At 36.6% G+C, this 21,640-nt stretch overlaps 1 protein-coding gene across 10 annotated transcripts in view; it reads left to right on the top strand.

Annotated features, from left to right (window-relative positions):
- Positions 1-20,519, top strand: part of HP1BP3 (heterochromatin protein 1 binding protein 3) — a 33,189-nt gene extending 12,670 nt beyond the window's left edge. For all 10 annotated transcript variants that reach the window (XM_088790350.1, XM_088790344.1, XM_088790343.1 and 7 more), the window contains 7 exons: positions 1,857-1,937; positions 2,865-3,019; positions 10,957-11,047; positions 15,106-15,265; positions 16,651-16,762; positions 18,081-18,194; positions 18,726-20,519. In XM_088790350.1, coding sequence (XP_088646476.1) covers positions 1,857-1,937; positions 2,865-3,019; positions 10,957-11,047; positions 15,106-15,265; positions 16,651-16,762; positions 18,081-18,194; positions 18,726-19,020 — 1,008 coding nt within the window. In that variant the 3' untranslated portion in view covers positions 19,021-20,519. The remainder of the gene's footprint in view (positions 1-1,856; positions 1,938-2,864; positions 3,020-10,956; positions 11,048-15,105; positions 15,266-16,650; positions 16,763-18,080; positions 18,195-18,725) is intronic.
- The last annotated feature ends 1,121 nt before the right edge of the window (positions 20,520-21,640 follow it).

Genomic DNA, 21,640 nt, shown 5'->3' with positions numbered 1-21,640 from the left:
AGTTGTTGGTAATAAAATAATTCCAACATGCATCAGCTACATAATTCCAAGACATTTAATTTCACATTTAGTAACATTCAGGCTTTTTTGTATCTTTTTGTTAAAAATATGTTAACATGGTAATGAAATGCTTAAGGTTATCCTAGTTTTATAATCTGAGACTAGGTTTCAAAATCACTGGTGCCAGTTACCTTTAATAACTTCTAAAGAGCAGAAGCAGTAAGATAGCTAATGTGTGTGATGATTTTCTGGCTTCTTGTACTTTTAATTGGATTTTCTTTGGAGACGGCTTGTGCTTGTGAGGATGTAGTTGTGATGATGAGAAGTGGGGTTAAGGAATCCTATTATTGCAGCAACAAAAAAGATAATTGCTCTTATGTCAGGTTTGTTAGTTTTAAAGCCGAACTTAGGTGACTAGACTTGTTAACCATTATAAATTAGCTTTGTAAATAGGTTCGCCTTAATAGTATCTAAAACTAGTAAAGCTTGTTAGGAGCCTCAGAGAAGCCTGAGTAAATTGAGACTAGTACTAAAACCCATATTGATTTTAAGCATAAATTTGTGTTACTTTGCATAGTACATCAAAATGTTGCTTAGAATCATGAAAATCTAAAGCTAGGATGGACTTGATCTTTTCTAAACCTTCTTCAGAAGTCCAGAGTGGTGAAGTAACTAGCAAGGTCCCATGCGAGTGGCAAAGACAGTTCAAGTGACCTGGTGCACGGCTTTCCTGGAGTCCTCTTGCCGTTCTTCCACACCTTTCTGCACGGTTTGATTAATACAGAACGCTGGACCACTCAGGCATTTAAACTGTTTAGAAACTTTCAACGAGCATTTAAGTCCACAAGTATATATTGAGTGTCTTCTATGTGCCAGGTGGCTGGGAGTCCATCAGTAGTAGAACAGATTCCTTCTGTGTGGAGCTTATACTCTAGCTTTCTCAGAATGTTGTAAAACTGATATGTAAGTGACCTTTAAAATAATCATTGATTAAAAGATATTATCTAACCAATGTAATTAGAAACAAAGACTTGTCTTCTATCGTAGTATATTTCACACGGTCTATGAGCTGGCTTTGTGGTTTTCTTTATGAAAATATGGTTTGTGATCTACCTATTCTTGCCTCAGGCTGGCCCCCAGTTTGATACTTAAACAACAGTTTATAGGCTGAAAGCATTTCAGCTGGATTGCTATATTCATAGCATGTAGGTTAAACTAGGGTGTGGAGGGCTCAGGTTAATATAAATCAACTCTAAAGTCCTATGAAAGTGCTCTGTAAACTATGGAAATATGTAGTAAGACTTACATACCATCATATACAATGTCTAAAATTACTAGATAACCTTTCCCAAATGCGAGAATAATCTGTAATAGGCAAACTGGGAAGCATTATAACCTGTGAATTTTTGCCAGGGAGCTATCTTCCTTTCAAAGTAGAGGTTTTTCTCATTTTCCCCAAGAGATTGTGTCCCTTTCCTTCTATGGGACTTTTTTTTTTTTTTTTTGGTAAAGCTACTGATACTGTTTTTGTTTTTTGAAGACAGTAGACTGTTTAATCTGATACCACAATAGCATTCTTCTCCAGTGTTGTAGATAGGGAAACAGAAGCTCAGGTTTTACAGGGTTGTCCGATATTGAACAGCTTGCCAGTACCATAAATGGGATCAGTCCCAAGTCTTTTGACTAATCCGTTGGTTGGTTATATTTTCTCTGAAGATTTCAACAGCATTTTACATTAGTTCTTCTATCACTATGCCCTTTAATTTGCTTAGTCTGGTATGAAGTTAAAAATACGACTACCAGAATAATTTAAAGTAAAAATATTGGTTATTGCAACTAAAAATAATTTACTTTAGGTAAAAGGAAAAGGTGCTTCTGGGAGTTTTGTGGTGGTCCAGAAATCAAGAAAAATCCCTCAGAAATCCAGAAACAGAAAGGTAAGACATTCATACCACTGTCTGTGGGCTGTACTACTGTTACTACTACTCAAAATAGCATCTTTGTGCCAGGCATTATGCCAGGTCCCTTCTGCAAAGACTTAGAGAGGTTACAAGTAATTTGCTCGCTATTGCCCAGCTAGTGGGTAGAATGGACTGCACAAATCCAAGCACTCCAGCTCCGGAATGTGTGGACTTAACTGCCCTATGTTAAATTATGGGCAGCTGTATGAATTACCCTACTTTTTGTGAACTATCTTTTAAACTAGAAGAGGCACACAAGTACATTTTTACTCAGACCCCAAAACTATACCCAGAGCTAGTTTTTCTTCTCCTTTTTTGTAAATCCTACCATGCCTCGTCTTCAAGATACATAATTTCATGTATGGAAAGTATTTGTACAATAATAAAGTTAAATAAATATCTAGTATTTCTTCTATGTCGTTAATTGAAATCATGAACATTCTTCTACATCTTTGTTTTTACAACCGAAAATTTTTGTACTTTTTTTTTCCCCATAAAACTGGCAGTTTTTTTTGTTTGTTTGTTTATTTTTATTTTTTTCATGAAACTGGCAGACGCTTTCAAAATGAACTTTTGGGCAGTTCTTTTTGGTGTTGCATGATTTTTTTCGTTGTTTGCTATTCAAGGCTAAGAATGAATTATGATCTTTAAATAAAGTCTACCATTCCTTTTTTTATATGTATTTTTAACTCTCTCAATCTGAAATTTTTCTCTTAAATTGCCACACAAGTAACATTACACCACTGTGGTATGATTTGTTTGAATGTGAAAAGAAGTGATAGTTTTCTATTGGTTAGTTAATTTGGCAATCAACTTAGAAAAGCCCATCAGTTGAATATAGAAGCATTTGAACAGAAATCTCTATATTCTCTAATGATGATAACTTTTGATATTACATTTCAGAACAGGAGCACTGCAGTGGATTCAGAACCACAAGTAAAATTGGAGGATATCCTCCCATTGGCCTTTACACGCCTTTGTGAACCTAAAGAAGCTTCCTACAGTCTCATCAGAAAATATGTGTCTCAGTATTATCCTAAACTTAGAGTGGACATCAGGTATGAGCCGTTGGTCTGGGCTTTAAAGCACAGAGGTCTGTTATCCCGTAGCCCCTTTTTCATGAGGAAGGAGAAAGGTTAAATATTCAATAAGGATTACTTTTAGCTGAGCTAGGAATAAAACTTTTTTTGTGGGTTTTATTTATTTATTTTTTTGGTCCCATTACGTTTTCTTTTTCATATCTCCACATGTAGTTTCTTTTTAACTTTTATGAGACCCTGATAGAGGAACTCTTTTCCTGATGTCAGCTGCTAGAATATTCAGTGTTAAACACTGTCCTCAGCTGCTCATCATTTTTTTCCTTCTAATTTTTTATTGTAAAATAAACATAAAATTTACCATCTTACCCATTTTTAAGTGTACAGTGTTCAGTGGTATTAAATATATTCATAATGTGCTACCATCACCACCATCCATCTCCAGAACTCTTCGTCTTATAAAAGTGTAACTCTGCACCCATTAAGCAAGAACTCCCCATTTTCTCTTTTCCTCCAGTCCCCAGCAACCACCATTCTACTTTCTGTCTCTATGATTTTTGACTACCTCATAAGTGGAATCATAACAGTGTTTGTCCTTTTGTGATTGGCTCATTTCACTTTGCATAATATCTGCAAGGTACATTTCATGTTGTCACATGTGTCAAATTTTCCTTTTTATGGCTGAGTAATATCCCATTGTATATACAAAGGGTGCCAAAAAATGTATACACATTTTAAGAAAGGAAAACTGTATTTAAATTGTAATACTCAATATATACAGATAACAAAAGATATATACAAGTCATGTTTGACTTCTGCAATTACAAGAGGTACTGAAAGTGGTTACCATCAGCATCCAGACACTTCTGATCACGGCAAATTACTGCTTGATCAACATTGACCAAAGTGTTCACCTGTATACATTTTTTGGCACTCCTGGTATATACTATGTTATCCATCAGTCTGTCAACAACCACTTGAATTGCTTCATATTTTAACTACTGTGAATAATGCTGCAGTGAACACTGGTGTACTAATGTTTCTTTTTTGAGACCCTACTGTCAATTCATTTGGGTGTATATTTAGAAGTAGAATTGCTAGATGATATCATTCTATTTTTAACTTTTTGAGGAACCACCATACTGTTTTCCACAGTGGCTATACCATTTTACATTCCCACCAACAGTGCACAAGGGTTGTAATTTGTCTCTATCCTCAACACTTGTTACTTCCTATTTTTTTTGACGTAACAGTAGTAGCCATCCTAATAGATGTAAGGTAGTTGGTACTCGTTATTTTTTATTTAGAGTTATACGTGATAACATAAGAGAATTAAGGCTAATGTAACATTCTACATAGAAATAACATATTTTCATTTAAACATAAAATTTTGAGAGAATTTTGATAGTAATAATTCATTTGTAAAAAAATGCCACCTAAAAACATCTACACTCGTCATTTAGATTGTCACACGCGTTTGTGGATTCATGCAGACATACTAATTTATTTAAATTTTTAATTCACAGAATTTGTGTTTTGAGTGTGTTTGTATGAAATCTTTGTTGTAATGAGTTTGGGGAAAAAAATTTTTTAATCTAGAGTCCTTTATACAGAAGATTTCTCTGTTGAATACACATTGTTCTGATAGAGTTTAATAGCAGTATTTACTTGCATTACTGAGGCATACAATTAGAATTGTTGAGGTTTCAGCCCAGAAGCCACATATTCAGAAGAGGACTTAGTGGTCATCTGAGTGCTCAATTAAAGAGTTAATGAAATAATGCAAAAGAAAAGAAAATCATAGAAGCAGAAAATTTGAAATTAATATCCTGATATTTTGTTTCTTGTGCCCTGAGTATGACTACACAGATACAACTGTGGGTCAGAAATGCATTGTATGATGCATTTGAAGATGGAAACACATTTCACTTTTATCTCTCTTTACTCTCTTTTTGGTGACTGGAGACCATATCCTCCCCCTAGCTTTTTTTCTTTCCTCATGGTTCTACTCTACTTACCTAAGACAGTTGGTTGGTAGTAGTGTAACTTTGCTTCATGTCTGGTCTTTGGAAACATACCTGTTGTCATCTTATGTTGAAACAAAATTTGTCTGATAATAGATGGATTATCAACCCATATATGCTAATAAACCTGAAGACCTTTTCCTATGACCTTATTATAGGAAACTTACGTCCCCTTTATGAAACCATACTGATTTTCTCTATAGTGGAGTCCTGTCATATATGCATTTAACATGAATTTTAGTCATACATACTTAAACTTGGCCAAACAAAAGAACAAGAAAAATAGTTTTAAAGTATCAGTTGTCTATACTTGCTGGCTACAATTTCTCTCATCCTCCTTTCCATTAAACTCACTTTTGTCACACTTCATCCTCATCATTTTACTTGAATTATTTCTTCCTGTCTGTCAGCAATTACTTCCATGTTGCAAATTTCATGTCCTTAACATATTTGCTGGTCGGTCTCTCACTGGCATTTGACACAGTCGATGACTGCCACCTGCTTAAAACACTTTCTTTACTTTCCTTTCAGGACACCGCACCTTCCAGATTCTCCTCCAGCATCACTACCCATTCTTTCTCAGTGTCGTAAGGAGTGCTGATTTCCCATCTCCTGGCTCCTTAATATAAGAGTGCCCAGGGTTAGACCTTAGTCCTCTTGCCTTTTCTATCCACATTCACTGGTAATTCTTTCCACTCTCAAAGCTTTAAATACCACCTATACACTATGTATTCACTGATGGTATAAATCTAGCTTCTACCTCCCTTGTAATGCACAGATGCCTATTTAACATCACCACTTGTATGTCTAACTTAACATGTCCAAAACTAAATTTTTTATTCCGCCCCCCACTCCCCAAAAAAAGCCCGGCACCTTCCATATTTTTTCCATCTCAGTTAATAGTAACATCATTTTTCCAGTTGTTGAGGCCAAAAACCTTGTGCCAGTCTCTTCTGTTTATCCCACACCTACATCTAATCTATAAGCAAATACTTTGGCTCTGTCTTTAAAATATATCCATAGACAGACCTCTTATTACCTCCACTATTACCATTCTCTTCCAAGCCACCATTATTTCTTACCTATATTAGAGCACTAACCTCCTGACTGCTTCCCCTTGAGTCTGTTCTTAAAGGAGCAGTGAGAGTGAGACTTTTTAAAAATGTAAGTTAGATCATATCACCTTCCTATTCAAACCTTCCAGTGGCTTCCCAACCCCCTCCTAAAGCCAGAGTCTTTAAAATAGCCTACAAGGCACTACACTTCCATTGTATCTCTGACTGAAACTCCTACTACTTTTCCTTCCCTCACTGGCCTGAGAGTTCTGCTGATCCCTTTGCCTGGATGGTTTTCCCCCATAATGCATGTTGCTCACGCCTTCATTTCCTTCAAGTTTTTACTCTAATGTTATTTCCACAGGCATGCCTGACTGCCTTACTATTTTTTAAACGTTTGATTTTGGAAATTTTCAAGCATACACATAAATGTAGAGGGAACATAACCATCATGCTAACATTATTTCTAACAAACTAATTCTTTAACACCCAATACCTAAGCCATGTTCACATGTCCCCAGTTGTCTCCAAAATGACATTTTACCATTGGTTTTTTTCCGAGTCAATATCCAAACATGGCCACACGTTGCATTTGATTGATAGGACCACCTAAATTACATTTGCAACATTTCCTTCCTCTCCCAGCATTCAGAATTCTATTACTTGGCCTTGTTTTTTTTTCATAGCACTCATCACATTCTAATATACTACGTATTTTATTTGCTCTTTTTTTTTTTTTAAGAGGGCGCAGCTCACAGTGGCCCTGTGGGGATCAAATCAGCAACCTTGGTGTTATTAGCACCACGCTCTAACCAACTGAGCTAACTGGCCACCTCTATTTGCTCTTTTAAAGAAGTAGCCTGTCTACACCATTAAAATGTCAGATTCCTGAAGGCCAGGATTTTTCATCTGTATTGTTTTCTTCTGTTTTCCCCAGCCTAGCACACAGTAGATGCTTTAAAAATACTAGTTGAATGACTGGATGAATGAATATGGGCACTTCACCTTGCCATTCCACTCAAGGAACACATGCCCTGGAACACGTGAGGTTAAATTAACATGACTTTCTGCTTCCATATACTGGAGGCTGTAACGCACTGTGGCTAAGCAGAAACTTTGGAAGCAGTCCCCTTAGGTTTAAATTCTGATTCTGTCGTTTTCGAGCTTTATATCCCTGAGTAAGTTCTCTGTGTCTCAGTTTCCTCATTGAAAAACAGTATAACTCATAGGGTTGTTAGGAGGGTTGAATCTCTTAGTACCTGGTAAGCACTTAGAACAGTGCCTTTAAATACCACCTTCACGCTACTAATTTACAGATGATAAAAATCTAAGTACGTGTAGTAAGTACTCAACTGCTGTTAGAATTATTAGTCTCTGTTGCCTAGTTCTTAGTTCTCATGATGTGAACATCAGACTGTGCTAAATAGGATTCTACTGTTTAAAGACAAGTGTTTTTTGTTATGTAATATGCAAGTCACTCAGTTTAATAACAATGTTTGCAACCATAGAGAAAAAACTGGGCATATGGGGTTTACACGGAGACTTTGGGTTGGCCTCTTAAGAAGTTCCTTTGGAAACCTGCAAGGATAATTCTGTCATACGGCATTAGAAATCAAATGTAAAAATCTAATCCTTGTGGGTGTAACTTTATACTCTCTTTTTTACTTTTCTCTTTCTACCAACACCAGAAATGAATATAGCCCAAGGTTCAATTTTATGCCTTATACTTGAAACATACTAATTTCTTTGGAGACCTTTTAGATTCTTAACAACTTCAACTCTGAGTAATTATAGGAATCTCTTGATCTTCTTAATTGCACCTGTGCATTTCTAACAGACTGATGTAACTCTCTTACTTAGATTCCTGCCACTCAGAACCCTTGCTGCCATCAATTGCAGTTTGCTCTCCATCCCTGACCTTTGATTCTCTGTACACAGCTTTCATTTTTATTTCTCAGTGAAGACTGACATTCTCCACCGTTGAAAAACATGGCCACCGATAATTGCCCACTATTCCCTGCTTTCTAATTAAATTGGTCTAATTAAAAAAAAAAAAACACACCTTACTATAATAGTAAACAGTACCTTGGATTTGCATAGGGCTTTATAAAACACTTGTTTACATTGTTTCCCATAATTTTCAAAATACACTTAAAATATATATTTCTGCCTTAATTTTGCTGATAAAAATCATACCCAGGGTTATCTGGCTGTTCACTGGTGAAACAAGAACTTTATTTCATCTTTAAATTGCACAACTCTTTTTCCACTGTTGACGGTTGTCTTACATGGAAAGGGCAGGCATTGCATAGTGAGTAAGAATATGCAATCGGGAATCTGACTGCCCAACTTTGTAACCTTGTTTTTCCACTGCCTAGTTGTGTGACCTTGGAGAGCTTTTCTGTGTCACTTCTCCTCTTCAGTAAAGCAATAATAGTACCTATTTATTGGGGTTGTTGTGTTGTCTTGTTTATTCCATACATATAAAGCATTTAGAACAGCACTCGTCACTATAGTGAGAGCAAAATGGTGTAATACAGACTATAGAATTTTTCAGTAAGGGGAGCTGTGCATGGAAGTTAGCAGTAATTTAAAGAAATGAGGCTTGGTTAGGTCTAGAAGAATGTGTGGAATTTCGATGGGATGGTAGAGTGGGAAAAGCATTCTTTGTCTGTAGAAGGGGAAGGAGCTTTGTGAGAATAGGATGGGAAAGGAGCTTCGTGAAAAAATTTCAGAGGCAGGAGTTGGCATTCTTTTTTGCGAACTGAAAGAAGCCTGGATCTAGACTAACAAGGTGTGGGACCATGTCGTGGACAGCTTTGAAGTTAGGTTGAGGCATTTCGACCTGACACGTGTTCCAGTGACTGACATCATCCAAAGGGGGCCTTTGTAAACATGTTAACCTCATAGTCAAGTGCACTACAAAAATAGCAGCACAGAGCCCAGCAGGGAGGGCAGGGTGGCTTGTACTGAGATCTGACAGTGATTAGAGAGAAAGGGCCAATGTGAGAAGCTTTGAAGCAGTTGGTACGGATGTTTTACCTGAAGATAGAATTAGTGATCGAACTCTGAGTAATGGAACTCTTGCCCAGGACAAAGTGTATGCTAATGTAATAGTTAGTGTTGCTGAGAAAACAAAAATGTTAAAAAGGGAACTGATTTAACTGATACTCATTCCTGAAGCATTTGAACCTTGGTTAGGAAGATTCTTTTCAGACCAGTTATTTAATTTGATAAGAGTCAGGGTTTCAATGTTTTGCTTAAGTTACGTGATACCCACATTTATAGAGCAACTAGTAGAAAAATTGTTTGACAGTTAAATTACTCCCTTAATTATGTTCCCAAAGTTCTGTGCACATACTTCAACCCTGACTCATCATTCTCTACCATGATTATTATGTATTCATCATCTCCTAAATTCCTTGAATTTCGTGACCAGATCTATCTATTAGGTTGTTGCAAAAGTAATTGTGGTTTTTGCAATTATTTTTAACCTTTTAAACAGCAAATAATCTTGCACCAACCTAATATTATGTTTATTCCTGCATAACCATAATAAATACACAAAAATACACAGAAAATGTCTGTGGGATGAATGACTTAATTAAAGAGTGTGTGTGTGCACATGTGTATGTTTTGGGTCAGCGCTGGCTTAGAAATGTTTTCATTGGGAGTTTCTTTATTGGGAGTTTCTTTATTTGGAGTGTCAGGGATGTACAAGATTTGATGGTATAGTTCCTACTCTATAGCATCCTGTTTGAACATAGGGGATACCCTCTACTTTTCTTCCCCATGCATATGGATGATATGATTAATAAAACTCTAGTGTCAACTCAGCCTATAATGCTTTGTGGTTAGATAAAAGATTCAGAATTCTTTCTCCAAAAAAAAATATCAAAGCTCAGTAAAGCACCTCGAATGGCAATAAGTTCAGCCCTCATTATTCTGCCCCTCAGTTGGCTGCCCCAACTGATCTTTTCTGTCTACCTAGCAGCTAACCAGTTCCAGAGGGGTCGTATGATATTCTTCTCATTGGGTGCAATCCTAATAATTCTCGAGAGGTGTGGCAAAACACATCACCGAACTTCTGGATTATGTTAACCCTTTCTTCAGATGTCCTGCTGGCCTGCATGTATAGCTTTCTGTTTGATTCTTTCTTGTCCCATACCGCAGTCCCCTTTAAGCCCTAAGTCACCTGGATTGTTTTCTCCCTGCATGTGAGTCCCTAGCCACCATTTAGACCACTGCCCCTTGACAGAACAGCTCTTGCTTCAATACTTTGTTCTTGTTTTTAATGATAATTCAGTTTCTTCTTTCCTACCATTTGGTTTTGATAACCTAATTTAAAAAAAAAAAAAACTACAACCCTCTTAAGACAAAGACAATATGTTAAAACAACTTTCTTTCTCAAGGTATTTTATTAGGCTGACTTTTGTAGATACTGGTTTGTAAAACGTGACTCATTTGTTCTTTGTTAATATGTATATACTTTTTCATTTTAATGTAGAAATTTTGCCTCAGAGAATTCCAGAGTTGATTGGGACTTAAAGATGCCCATTTATTGCTTGATCACACGATTTGTTTTCTGTTGTGGTCTGATGATAATAAATGATAGATTTTTGAAGTGCCTTGGCAATTGGAAAACTGGTTCTGTATGTGCAGGTAATGACTTAGCTTCTTCACTTGAGGTAAAAAGAATTTTACTTGTTAAGGGTGCCAGTAATTTATTACTTTTTGTCCAGTTTAACAAAGTACCACATGTAATAGGAATCAGAACTTTAGTTCAGAGAATCAACTTGTATCAGGGAATTACTTTGTATTTCTTTAAGTCTTTTCTTCATTGATACATTTATCACTATTTTTTTTGTTTTCTCTGCAGGCCTCAGCTTTTGAAGAATGCTCTGCAGAGAGCAGTAGAGAGAGGCCAATTAGAACAAATAACTGGCAAAGGAGCTTCTGGAACATTCCAGGTTAGAGGCCAAAAAGTCTTCGTTGTAAAGAAGTGGTTCTCAAAAGTTTTGGTTTCAGGACTTCCTTATACTCTACAAATTTATTGAGGACCCCAGTATTTATTAATTCATTTTTAAAAACCTACTATATGTTAACATAAATACCATTTTTATGAAAAAAGAAACTGTATTTCCCAAAACAAAACAAAAAAACTAATGAGAAGAGAGGGCACTGTTTATTACATTTTTGCAAAAGTCTTTAATGTCTAGCTTACTAGATAAAAGCTGGTATTTGTTTCTATATATTTTGGGTTATATCTATGAAGAAAATCTATCCAACTCACAGAAATACAGTTAGAAAAATTGAGTATTTTAAGATGATTTTCAAATAGTTGTGGATATTATTCTTTGATACCCAAACTCAACAAATGATTGTTTTTAATAGCTTTATTGAAGTATGATTTATATACTGTAAGTTACACTCACTTTAAGTTAGAATTTATAAGTCAGTGATTTTTAGTAAATTTATAGAATTGTACAACTGTCACCACAATCCAGTTTCATCACCCAGAAAAGAAAAGATCCCTATGCCCATTTGTAGTCCCTGTTCCCATCCCCACCCAACCTACTAATCTACTTTCTCTGTGTGTAGATTTGCATTTTCTACACGTTTCCTAGAGATAGAATTAGACAATATGTGCTCTTTCGTGTCTGGCTTCTTTCACTTAGTAGACGGTTTCTGAGTTATCCGTGTTGCAGCATGAATCAGCATTGTCATTCCTTTTCAGTGCCAAATAGCATTCCATTGTATGGACCTAACACATTTTGTTTATCCATTCACGAGTTGATGAACATTTGGGTTACTTCTACTTTTTAGCTATTACGATTAATGTTGCCTGTAAACATCTACGTCCAAGTCTTTGTGCAGATATAGGTTTTTATTTCTCTTGGTTATGTAACTAGGTGTGTGGACTTGTTGGACTATCTGGTAAATTTGTGTTCTAAGAAACTGTGAAAGTGGCTGCATCATTTTATATTCCTACCAACAATGTATAAGGGTTCCAGTTTCTCCTATGTCTGTGCTAACACTAGTTATAATGTCTTTTATTACGGCCATACTAGTGCTTACAATGTGGTATCTCAGTGTGGTTTTGGTTGGCATTTCCCTAATGACTACTGATGTTGACCATCATTGCATGTGCTTAATGGACATTTGTCTATCTTCTTTGGTAAAATGTCTATTCAAATTATTTGCTTATTTTTATTTACTAGTGCTTTATTTATTTACTTACCTTTTTTTACTTATTTTGCCTATTTTTAAAATTGGGTTGTTTGTCTTTATTTAGAAGAGTTATATAACTAGATAAAAGGTCTTTATCAGATAGATGATTTGCAAGTATTCTCTCATTCTGTGGCCTGTGCTTTCACTTTTTTAATAGTTTCTTTTAAAGCATAAAAGTATGTGTTTTTTATGCAATCCAGTTTATCATTTTTTAAAATTGTTTATGTATTGGTGTTGTATCTAATGAATCATTGCCTAACTTAAGGTCACAAAGATTTACTCCCATCTTTTCTATTAAGAGTTTTATAAGTTTTGCACTTACATTTAGGTGTGTGATTCATTTTGAATTCAGTTTTGTTTATGGTGTGAGGTAAGGGTGTAAATTCATGTTTTAAGATTATTCTCTCCTCATTGGTTTGCCTTGGCACCTTTATCAAAAATCAGTTCACCATAAATATAAGGGTTTATTTCTGGACTCTCATTTCTGTTCCAGTGATCTGTACATGAGTTCTTAGGCCAGGATCACATTGTCTTGGCAACTGTAGCTTTGTAGTTAAGTTTTGAAATTAGGAAATATAAGTCCTCTTTTTCTTTTTCAAAATTACTTTGACTCATCTGGTTTCTGTGCATGTCCATGTGAGTTTTAGGATCCACGTCAATTTTTACAAAAAAACCTGCTGGGATTTTGGTAGAGGTTTCAATGAACCTATGGATTAATTTGAGGAGAATTAATGGAGTTTTGCAATCCACAAACACTGGCTCTTTATTTATTTAAATCTTTAACTTTTCTCAGCAAGGTTTGGTAGATTTCAGTGTTCAGGTCTTATATTTCCTAAGTATTTCCATGCTATTGTGAATGGAATTTTCTTATTTTCATTTTTAAATTGTTCATTAGTAGCCTATAGAAATAAAATTGACTTACCTATTAATCTTGTATTACGCAGCCTTGCTGAACTCATTTACTAGTTCTGGTAGTTTTTTTATGAGTTCCTTACGATGTTTTTGAATTCCCTAGGATTTTTCTACATACAGGATTATGTCATCTGCAAATAAAGGCCATTTTACTTCTTTTCCAATCTGGATGTCTTTTATATATTTTTTCTTTCCTGATGGCACTGGATAGAAGCTCCAGTACATTGATGAGAGCAGACATCCTCGTCTGTTCAGTCTTCATCATTAAGTTAGCTGTGGGTTTTTCCGTAGGTGCCTATTACCAGGTTGAGAAAGTTCCCTTTTTTCACTAGTTGTTGGATTTTTTTATTATGAATAGCTGTTGGATTTATCAGATGCTTTTTCTGTGTTTCTTAAGATGATCATGTCATTTTTGTTCCTTATTTTGTTAGTACGGTGTATTACATTAATTGATTTTGTGGTAGTTCCTTAACAGTTTAATTGCCATGTTGAACCTGAAACCATATCAGTGAACTTCTTGTACTCTGTTACCTTAAAATCGTTTGGTCTGTCTTGAACTTTGAGTAGATCTTTTAACCATGCATAATTTTGAACACAGTCATTTAGAAACAGAATTATGCAGATTTTAAAAATGTTGCCATATTGCATCAAACAATAACAAAAATCACATTCATTAATATCACCCACTGATCTCATCAGAAAGATTAAGTACTAGGAAGTTATCAAGCTCACTATGGTAGATACAAGTTTTCCCAATTTAAATTTTCTCATGAAAAGTTGAATTTTATCATTGGCAGCAAATACTGTTAGCTATTTCCTTGAAGTGACAGACTCACTTAATTCTTTTTCAGGAAAATGTCTACCAGATACCTACGTCTGAATAACAGTTTATCTGTTAGTTGTTCCTTCAAGTAAAAAGAATATTCCATGAAAAATGCAGCTAGTTCAGCTCAGAACTCAAATAATTAGGAGTATTTTTCCTTGAGACGACCATCATATACCTCCATATGCAGCCGACATGCTTTACATGCTTTATGCGTTCTTCCCAATTTCATCCCATAAAATGCCAAAAAGACATGCACTGGGGTTAAGATTCAATGACATGATTGGTACTAACTTCATCAAGGACCTTCCTAAGTGAAACGGCCTTTTTTAAACCAACCACAAGTGCAGAGCAGTAAAGAACATAATTATTAATACAAGGTGTTTGTGCCTCCCCTTGGTCTGTGGGAAGGCAGCACAGTTTTAGCCATCATTGCTTTTCCCCCATCAGTGCAAGTGTCACCTCGGTGAAAATGCAAATCACATCTTAGTTTTATTAAGAAAATAGTTTTAATTTTGCATGTCCTCTGAAAGGGTCTCAGGAACCCCAAGGGGTTTGTGGGCCAATCTTTGAGAATCACTATTGTGGACCATACCCGAGTTGTCCTTTTACCCCAAATTTTTGCTTATTAGTGCTCACCTTTGTTCCCCAGCCTTTTGTCCTAGACATATCCTATGTAATTTTCTGTTGTAACTACATTTTTCAGATTCAGAAAAGGAACGTATTCTTAATTGAAAGCATCTTAATTAATGGAGGGCCTAATAAGTTCACCTGCTTATTGGGGTAGAGCTGTCACTCTCTTTGGGTTAGCTTGGTTGTTGCTATTTTAGATTGAATGGAGGGGTAGATGTCAGCAGAAAATATCCCTAGGAGGGTTGGGACTCCTCAGTTAGATTAAATACCTGATAAGTGGAAATAGAAAGGCCCTAACCTGACAATTTATTGTAAAACATATCTGTGCTGATGCAGGAACTCCGACCCACCTGGTGCAGAGGAGTCTTGTCTTGACCTGCTTTGGGAGAGTGTTGTCTTGATGCTTTTCTCTTCCTCCTTGGAAAACAGCTGAAGAAATCAGGGGAGAAGCCCCTGCTGGGTGGAAGCCTGATGGAATATGCAATCTTGTCTGCCATCGCCGCCATGAATGAGCCGAAGACCTGCTCCACCACTGCTCTGAAGAAGTACGTCCTGGAGAACCACCCAGGGACCAATTCTAACTACCAAAGTAAGGCTCGGAGTTGTGTGCGTGCAGCCGGGGTCAGGGGTTAGGGCCTTTCTCTTGGGGAAAATCCCTAGAGATTTTGCTACCAGTGACAAGCATTAACTATTGACTGGGAAAACTAAGAGGGAACAACTTTACAAATGTACTTGAGTATTTACGAAAAGAAAAACAGACATAATCAAGGTTTATTCTTAATTTACAATGTCTTCTAAAGATCAGAATGTGATTTTACTTTCTGTAAAGTAAAATATTTTTATTGTAATTTCGATGAATCTCTAGGTTCAAAACACCTCCCAAGTACAGTATCTTGCCTAATTCTGAATGTTTACCAAAACATCTAATTTCACCTTGAAACCATGCCAGTGATTTAAAATATTGCTACTTAGGTTATCTCTTATTCACTTAAGCCCTGAAACAGAAAATACTTTTTTTAGTAAAATGTGTTTATCCTGTCAGGTGATGATTTAAGACTAGAAACCTTGCCTTAGCAGCACTGTCACATACAGATTAGTGAGATTGTGTATTTTCTCAGTGAACTATTAGAATAGGCACACTGGTGTAGGGTGAAGAATACGGAAGGTAACTAACAAAATGCAAACTAGAATATATTGTTTTAAATAAAAAGCGAATGTTGAGGTCTTAATACTGACTTTTAACATATATGCAGTATGTATGTTTTAACATTATGAAGGAATGCTTTCTTGTTTTCTTTGTACTTTGAAAACTGGTATTTTTATCGTTCCTTCCTTAAGATATATACTGTGTTTAATTGTGCAAATTGACCCTTATAGACTATTTCGTGATTTTCTGTTTTGGCCAAGTGTTGTAGAAGATGATTATTGGTTTCACTTTCACTGAGACTGCAGCTATTTTTTTGGGCACTGAGTCAGTGTAAAATATATTTTTGATGTGTCTTCATATGAAAGATGAGTATTAGGCCATGATATTGTTGTGGTACCCTCTGCAGATTCATGAGAAATTGGTTCTGTTTATAGATCCTCTCTTGGATGATTACATATTGTTGTACGTACTCGATAGGTGTTTGAATGGAATAATGAGATTTAGTCTTAGGTCAGCTATTAAACATTTATGTGCGCCTGTGGGGCAAGTCACTAAGCACTCGCCTGCTGTTTCCCTTTCTGTGAAATGAGGAATTTGACTCAGTGGTCTCTACAGTCTTTTGCCATTATAATTTAACTCTTGCCAAATGTATGGGCACTTAATAATTGTTCAGTGAATTAATTAACCCCTTTGACCACAGAGGATTCCCTTAGAATATGTCGATTACTGTATATGACAGGACATTAACCTATAACTGATTTTGGTTGAGAGAATTACCAAATTTAAATAGCTAAATAACGTTCTTCGTTTTTTAATTTTTTGTTCAGTGCATTTACTGAAGAAAACGCTGCAGAAATGCGAAAAGAATGGGTGGATGGAACAGATCTCTGGTAAAGGATTCAGTGGTACCTTCCAGCTCTGTTTTCCCTATTACCCCAGGTAAACATTCAGCCCATAATATAACATTACTGGTCATCCTAAATTTAAAATCTGACTCTAGGTTATAGGCTTGACTTAACTTATTTTAACCTTATTACTATTACACAGAACTGGATACACTTGAAAATAAGGGCTACTTAAGGTAGTATTGTTTTTGAGCAAAAGGTTTCCATGGAAAACAGGAATTTTGGCTGTGCTCCTAGAGCTTATCGGTAGCCAGCTGTTCCTGAAATCAAGCACTGAATTCCTCAAGACCCTAGAGCAGTATATGTTTTAATTGTCCAGCACCAACTAGGGACACATTGGCTGCTTCCAGGAATCCTCATCTGCCTTCTTCATACTGTGGAGACGGGCATTTACTTGAAAGCCTGTCTTACACATACCTTAATTATTTATTGAACCAAAACGTGTATTGAATGCCTCCTATGAGCCAAGCACCTTCTAGTAGCCAGGCTGTAGCCTTCTTACACTTCTCATTTCTAGTAAAATGTCATGCATGACATGTACTGCTAAAACCCTATTTTAGCAGGATGGTGCAGCTTTCTTGTTCTTTGTGTACAAGCATAAGTGTTACTTGGTTGAATGCATATTGGCATTTTTCAAACATTAAACTTAATGTCATACACATGCAATGTTATGAATGATTAAAAATCAATTTTATTAGTAGTCACAGTATAGCCACAAGGATATGAAATACAGTTTGGGGAATATAATCAATAATGTTGTAAAGATTTTGTAGGGGGTCAGATGGGCACTTGTTTTATTAGGGAGACCACTTTGTGGACAGTGTAGATGCTTGACCACTGCGCTGTACACCTGAGGCTGAAGCTGAGTAATATTGAATGTCACCTGTAATTAAATATAGATAGATAGATAGATACATAGATAGGTAGGTAGGTAGGTAGGTAGATAGTCACAGGATGTGGAGTACAGCCTAGGGAATAGAGTCAATGGAATTGTAATAGCTACATACGATCTCAGAGGGGTAATAGATTAGGGGGAGGGTTACCACTGTGAGGGGTGTTAATGTCTAACTATTACAGTGTTTTATACACCTGAAACTAAAAAAAATTTAAGTGGAAGAAGGGAGGGAATAAGGTATGATCTGGGACTTTTATACATTTGCCATACTTTGTATGTGTGTTCAAGATAGATTAAATTGTTTCCTGATATTTGTAACTTGACATATTGGGGGAAGCGCGGAGGAGGGGGACGTTCAGGGAAGAGCATCTTGGTTCGCGTTATTTTCCTTCTCCTGTGTGGAACTCCTCTTTTACCTAACCTTTTTCTTTCTTTTCTTTTTTCTGTTTTTTCATAGCCCAGGAGTTTTATTTCCAAAGAAAGAGTTAGATGATTCTAATGATGAGGATGAAGATGAAGATGACTCATCAGAAGAAGACACTGAGGACGAAGAGCCTCCACCTAAGAGAAGGTGTGGACGTGTGACAGAACCTAACTAGCAGTTGCAATGGCAGGAATAGAAGAGGCTGTGAAAAGGGTTTTCATAACTCAGGGTCCTTCTCACCTCCTTTGTGTGATGTTTGAACTTGTCTTAACAATTCAGGGGCTCTGAACTTACGAACGAAGCATATGAGTATGTAGTTTACTCTTCGGTTAATGTCTCTCTCTCTCTCTCTCTCCCCCCCTCCCCCCCACCCCCCTCTCTCTCCCCTTTTCTCTCTCTCCCCCCCTTTCTCCCTCCTTCCATAGTTTGGTTATTCAAAGAAAAATAATTCCCTGTTTTCTTAGGAAAAACATGAAATGGATGTGTAGACGTCCATGAATTGGTTGAATTTTATACAATTTTAGTAAAGCCTCTAGTTAAAAAATAATAAATCACATTTCTGTTCTTAACACAGGGACTTCTACCTATTCTATTTCTTTTTTGGTAAAGGATCTGGTCATCCTGGAAAGTGACTCTTTCAAGTGCTAAGTGACTGTCTTTACTCTTTGGTTCTCACAGGTTGCTGAAGAAAACCCCAGCCAAGTCATCAGGGAAGGCTGCATCCATGAAGCAGAGGGCGTCCAAGCCTGTCCCAAAAGTCCCAGCTGCCCAGAGGGGGAAAGCTAGGCCCCTGCCCAAGAAAGCCCCTCCTAAGGCCAAAACTCCTGCCAAGAAAGCCAGACCCTCCCCCTCAGTTATCAAGAAACCCAGTGGTAGCTCTTCAAAGAAGCCTTCGACCAGTGTGAGAAAGGAGGTGAAATTGCCTGGCAAGGGCAAAGCTACCATGAAGAAATCTTTCAAAGCAAAAAAGTAAATTTTATAGGGAAAAAAGGGTATCATGAGGAAATTTAAAATCTTATTTTCTAAGGTCAGTGTGCATTTGTTTTAGTTATGATGCTTTTAAAATTACATTTTTCCCTCCCCGCTGAACATTGTGGAGAGGGAATATAAATAAACCAGTTTAGTCATTTGTGAGCTTTAGGCACTGCTCTTGGTGCCTGCCCCTGCCTTCCCTCAGTCATTTTAATTTCTGCGATAATTCTGGATTTTCCTGAATTGTGTAATCTATACTTGTCCTGTTTTTTCCCTCCACCCCACCCCCTTTATTTTTAATGGTCAGCCTTGGCTTTTTTTTTCCCCTTCCAGTTTTATCTAAACAGTTGGAAAGATTTTATATTTGTAGAAAGCATGGAGAACAGGATGCTGGTCAGGTGCTGGAAGTGAAAAGGAGGCAGTAGAGCACTGACTGAATTGTAAAGCCTCCTGCCTGGAGACTTCACTTAGCGTTGTGATAAGTAATCTTATTTATAAAACCACTCCACTCACCCTTTTTCTCCAACTATAAATAAAACACAGACGTCTTAGTGTTGGGAATAAGCCAAATACATTATGATCTCATCAAGAGTCCGAAGATACACGACTCCTTTGGGCCACTTTTCACATTGACCATTTCCAGGTATTTTTCACTGGCCCAGGGCATTGCATTCCCTTAACAGCAAGCACAAGTTCTCTCTGCCACTTGTTTTTGACTGAAGGGGAAATACAAGAATATATTGAATTTGTGATTCCTGGTGTCACCTGTGTTAGCAGAAATCAAAACTTATAAAATCTCCTTGATCAAATGTTTAAATATATTTTTTAATATTTAGAGCATGAATTGTTACTTCTTGTTTGCCTTTTTTAATAAGGAAATGTTGGAGAGTTACATCATTGCTAATGTAGGAATGTTAAGTGAAAAAACATACAATTTGCGAAAATAAACTAGATTCCAGAATTATCTGTGGGTTCTTTTCCCCTCCTTTCTTTCCACAGCACTTTTGATAACAAGCAAGTGGCTTCCTTTTTGAGATATTTAAAACAAATGAAAAGAAAAAAGGAAATGAAGCCCAACTACGTAACCTCTTATTTGTATTTGTTTTAGTATTGTGAAATTGTGTTAAATAGTACTGGCTTTCTACTTGAGAAATACTGATTTCTGGTTATCATTTATCCTCCCTGTGGCACTTGACATTTTAATTGTCTTAAACTTTTTGGTGTACACCTTCTGGCTCCTTGAGTGCTGCCAGAAGTAAAAGATGTTCGTTTCATTCATTCCACTTGCATTGTCTCCTGGGATCCTGTCTGCAGCCTCAAGTGTGATTGGGAAATGGACTTGAGAAGACTGGCTTGAATTAAATCCATAATTATGTGTGATCCCATCATGAGTTCGTTAGAATTTGTGTTGCATGGAAGGCAATCTTTCCTGTTACAAATCTTCCTTTTTTATGTACATATATTTTGAAAAATATGAATAAACATGAAATTTTAAAAGCTGCTGAACTGTAGCTTCTATTTAAAAGTTTCTACTATATCCTCAGAAGTAGCTCAGTGTTACCCACACTTTGAATCTTTCCTACTCCTTGTAATAGCCACCATCCATTTCCTTTTTTTTAATTTAATTTTTTTAATGGGGAACCATGTGTTTTTCTAGGGCCCATCAGTTCCAAGTCGTCCTTCAATCTAGTTGTGGAGGGCACAGCTCAGCTCCAAGTCCAGTCACCGTTTTCAATCTTTAGTTGCAGGGGGCACAGCCCACCATCCCATGCAGGAATCAAACCGGCAACCCTGTTGTTCAGAGCTTGCGCTCTAACCACCCGAGCCATCCAGCCACCGTCCCATCCATTTCCTTTTTAAATACAAGCTCTAGTTTATTTGGTTGTTGATTCTTACGTGGATGACAAATAATGTTTCTACAGTGTTTCCCTGAAAGTAAGACCTAGCCGAACCATCAGCTCTAATGCGTCTTTTGGAGCAAAAATTAATGTAAGACCCAATCTTGTTTTACTATAATATAAGACCTGGTTTTATATTAATTTTTGCTCCAAAAGACGCATTAGAGCGGATGGTCTGGCTAGGTCTTAACTTTCGGGGAAACACGGTAGGTATGTTGAGCCTGATTATTTAATGAATTAGGGGTTTAAAAATCATTTTGTATATAATTAAGCTCCTTGTTTTCTAGACCTAGATTCCAGTTTTTCATGTTTAATGTTCAGATATGTTCTTGGACTAGGAAAAAAATACAGCACTGCAAAAGGGTTGATAAACCCTAGAGACCTAATTCTACAAAGTAATTCTAATTTCTGTTATGCTATTTGGCAGGTAATCATTCTTAATAGTATAGGTGTTATAGATACCATGCTAAGAAATCCCTCTTCTGGAATCCAGAGTTGGAGGATTTTGGTTGGTTTCTCTGTTTTACGATTCTGCTTTTACAAAGATGTCCTGAGCAGTCACCTGGTGACCATGTTGTACATCAGGGCTCCATCACAGGGTGAGCAGTTCAGATCAGTCAAGGTCCCTTCCAAGTCTGACATTCTCTTCACAAAGTTCAGGTAAGGACAGAACTGTCCTGGTTCAGCATCATGTATAAGAAAGACAGGAAGACCATGGCAATC

This window comes from Rhinolophus sinicus, chromosome 14 (genome assembly GCF_057876585.1).
Source record: "Rhinolophus sinicus isolate RSI-liver-muscle chromosome 14, RSI-T2T, whole genome shotgun sequence".
Taxonomy (NCBI): Eukaryota; Metazoa; Chordata; class Mammalia; order Chiroptera; family Rhinolophidae; genus Rhinolophus; species Rhinolophus sinicus.
This window is presented reverse-complemented; position numbering and strand designations above follow the sequence as displayed.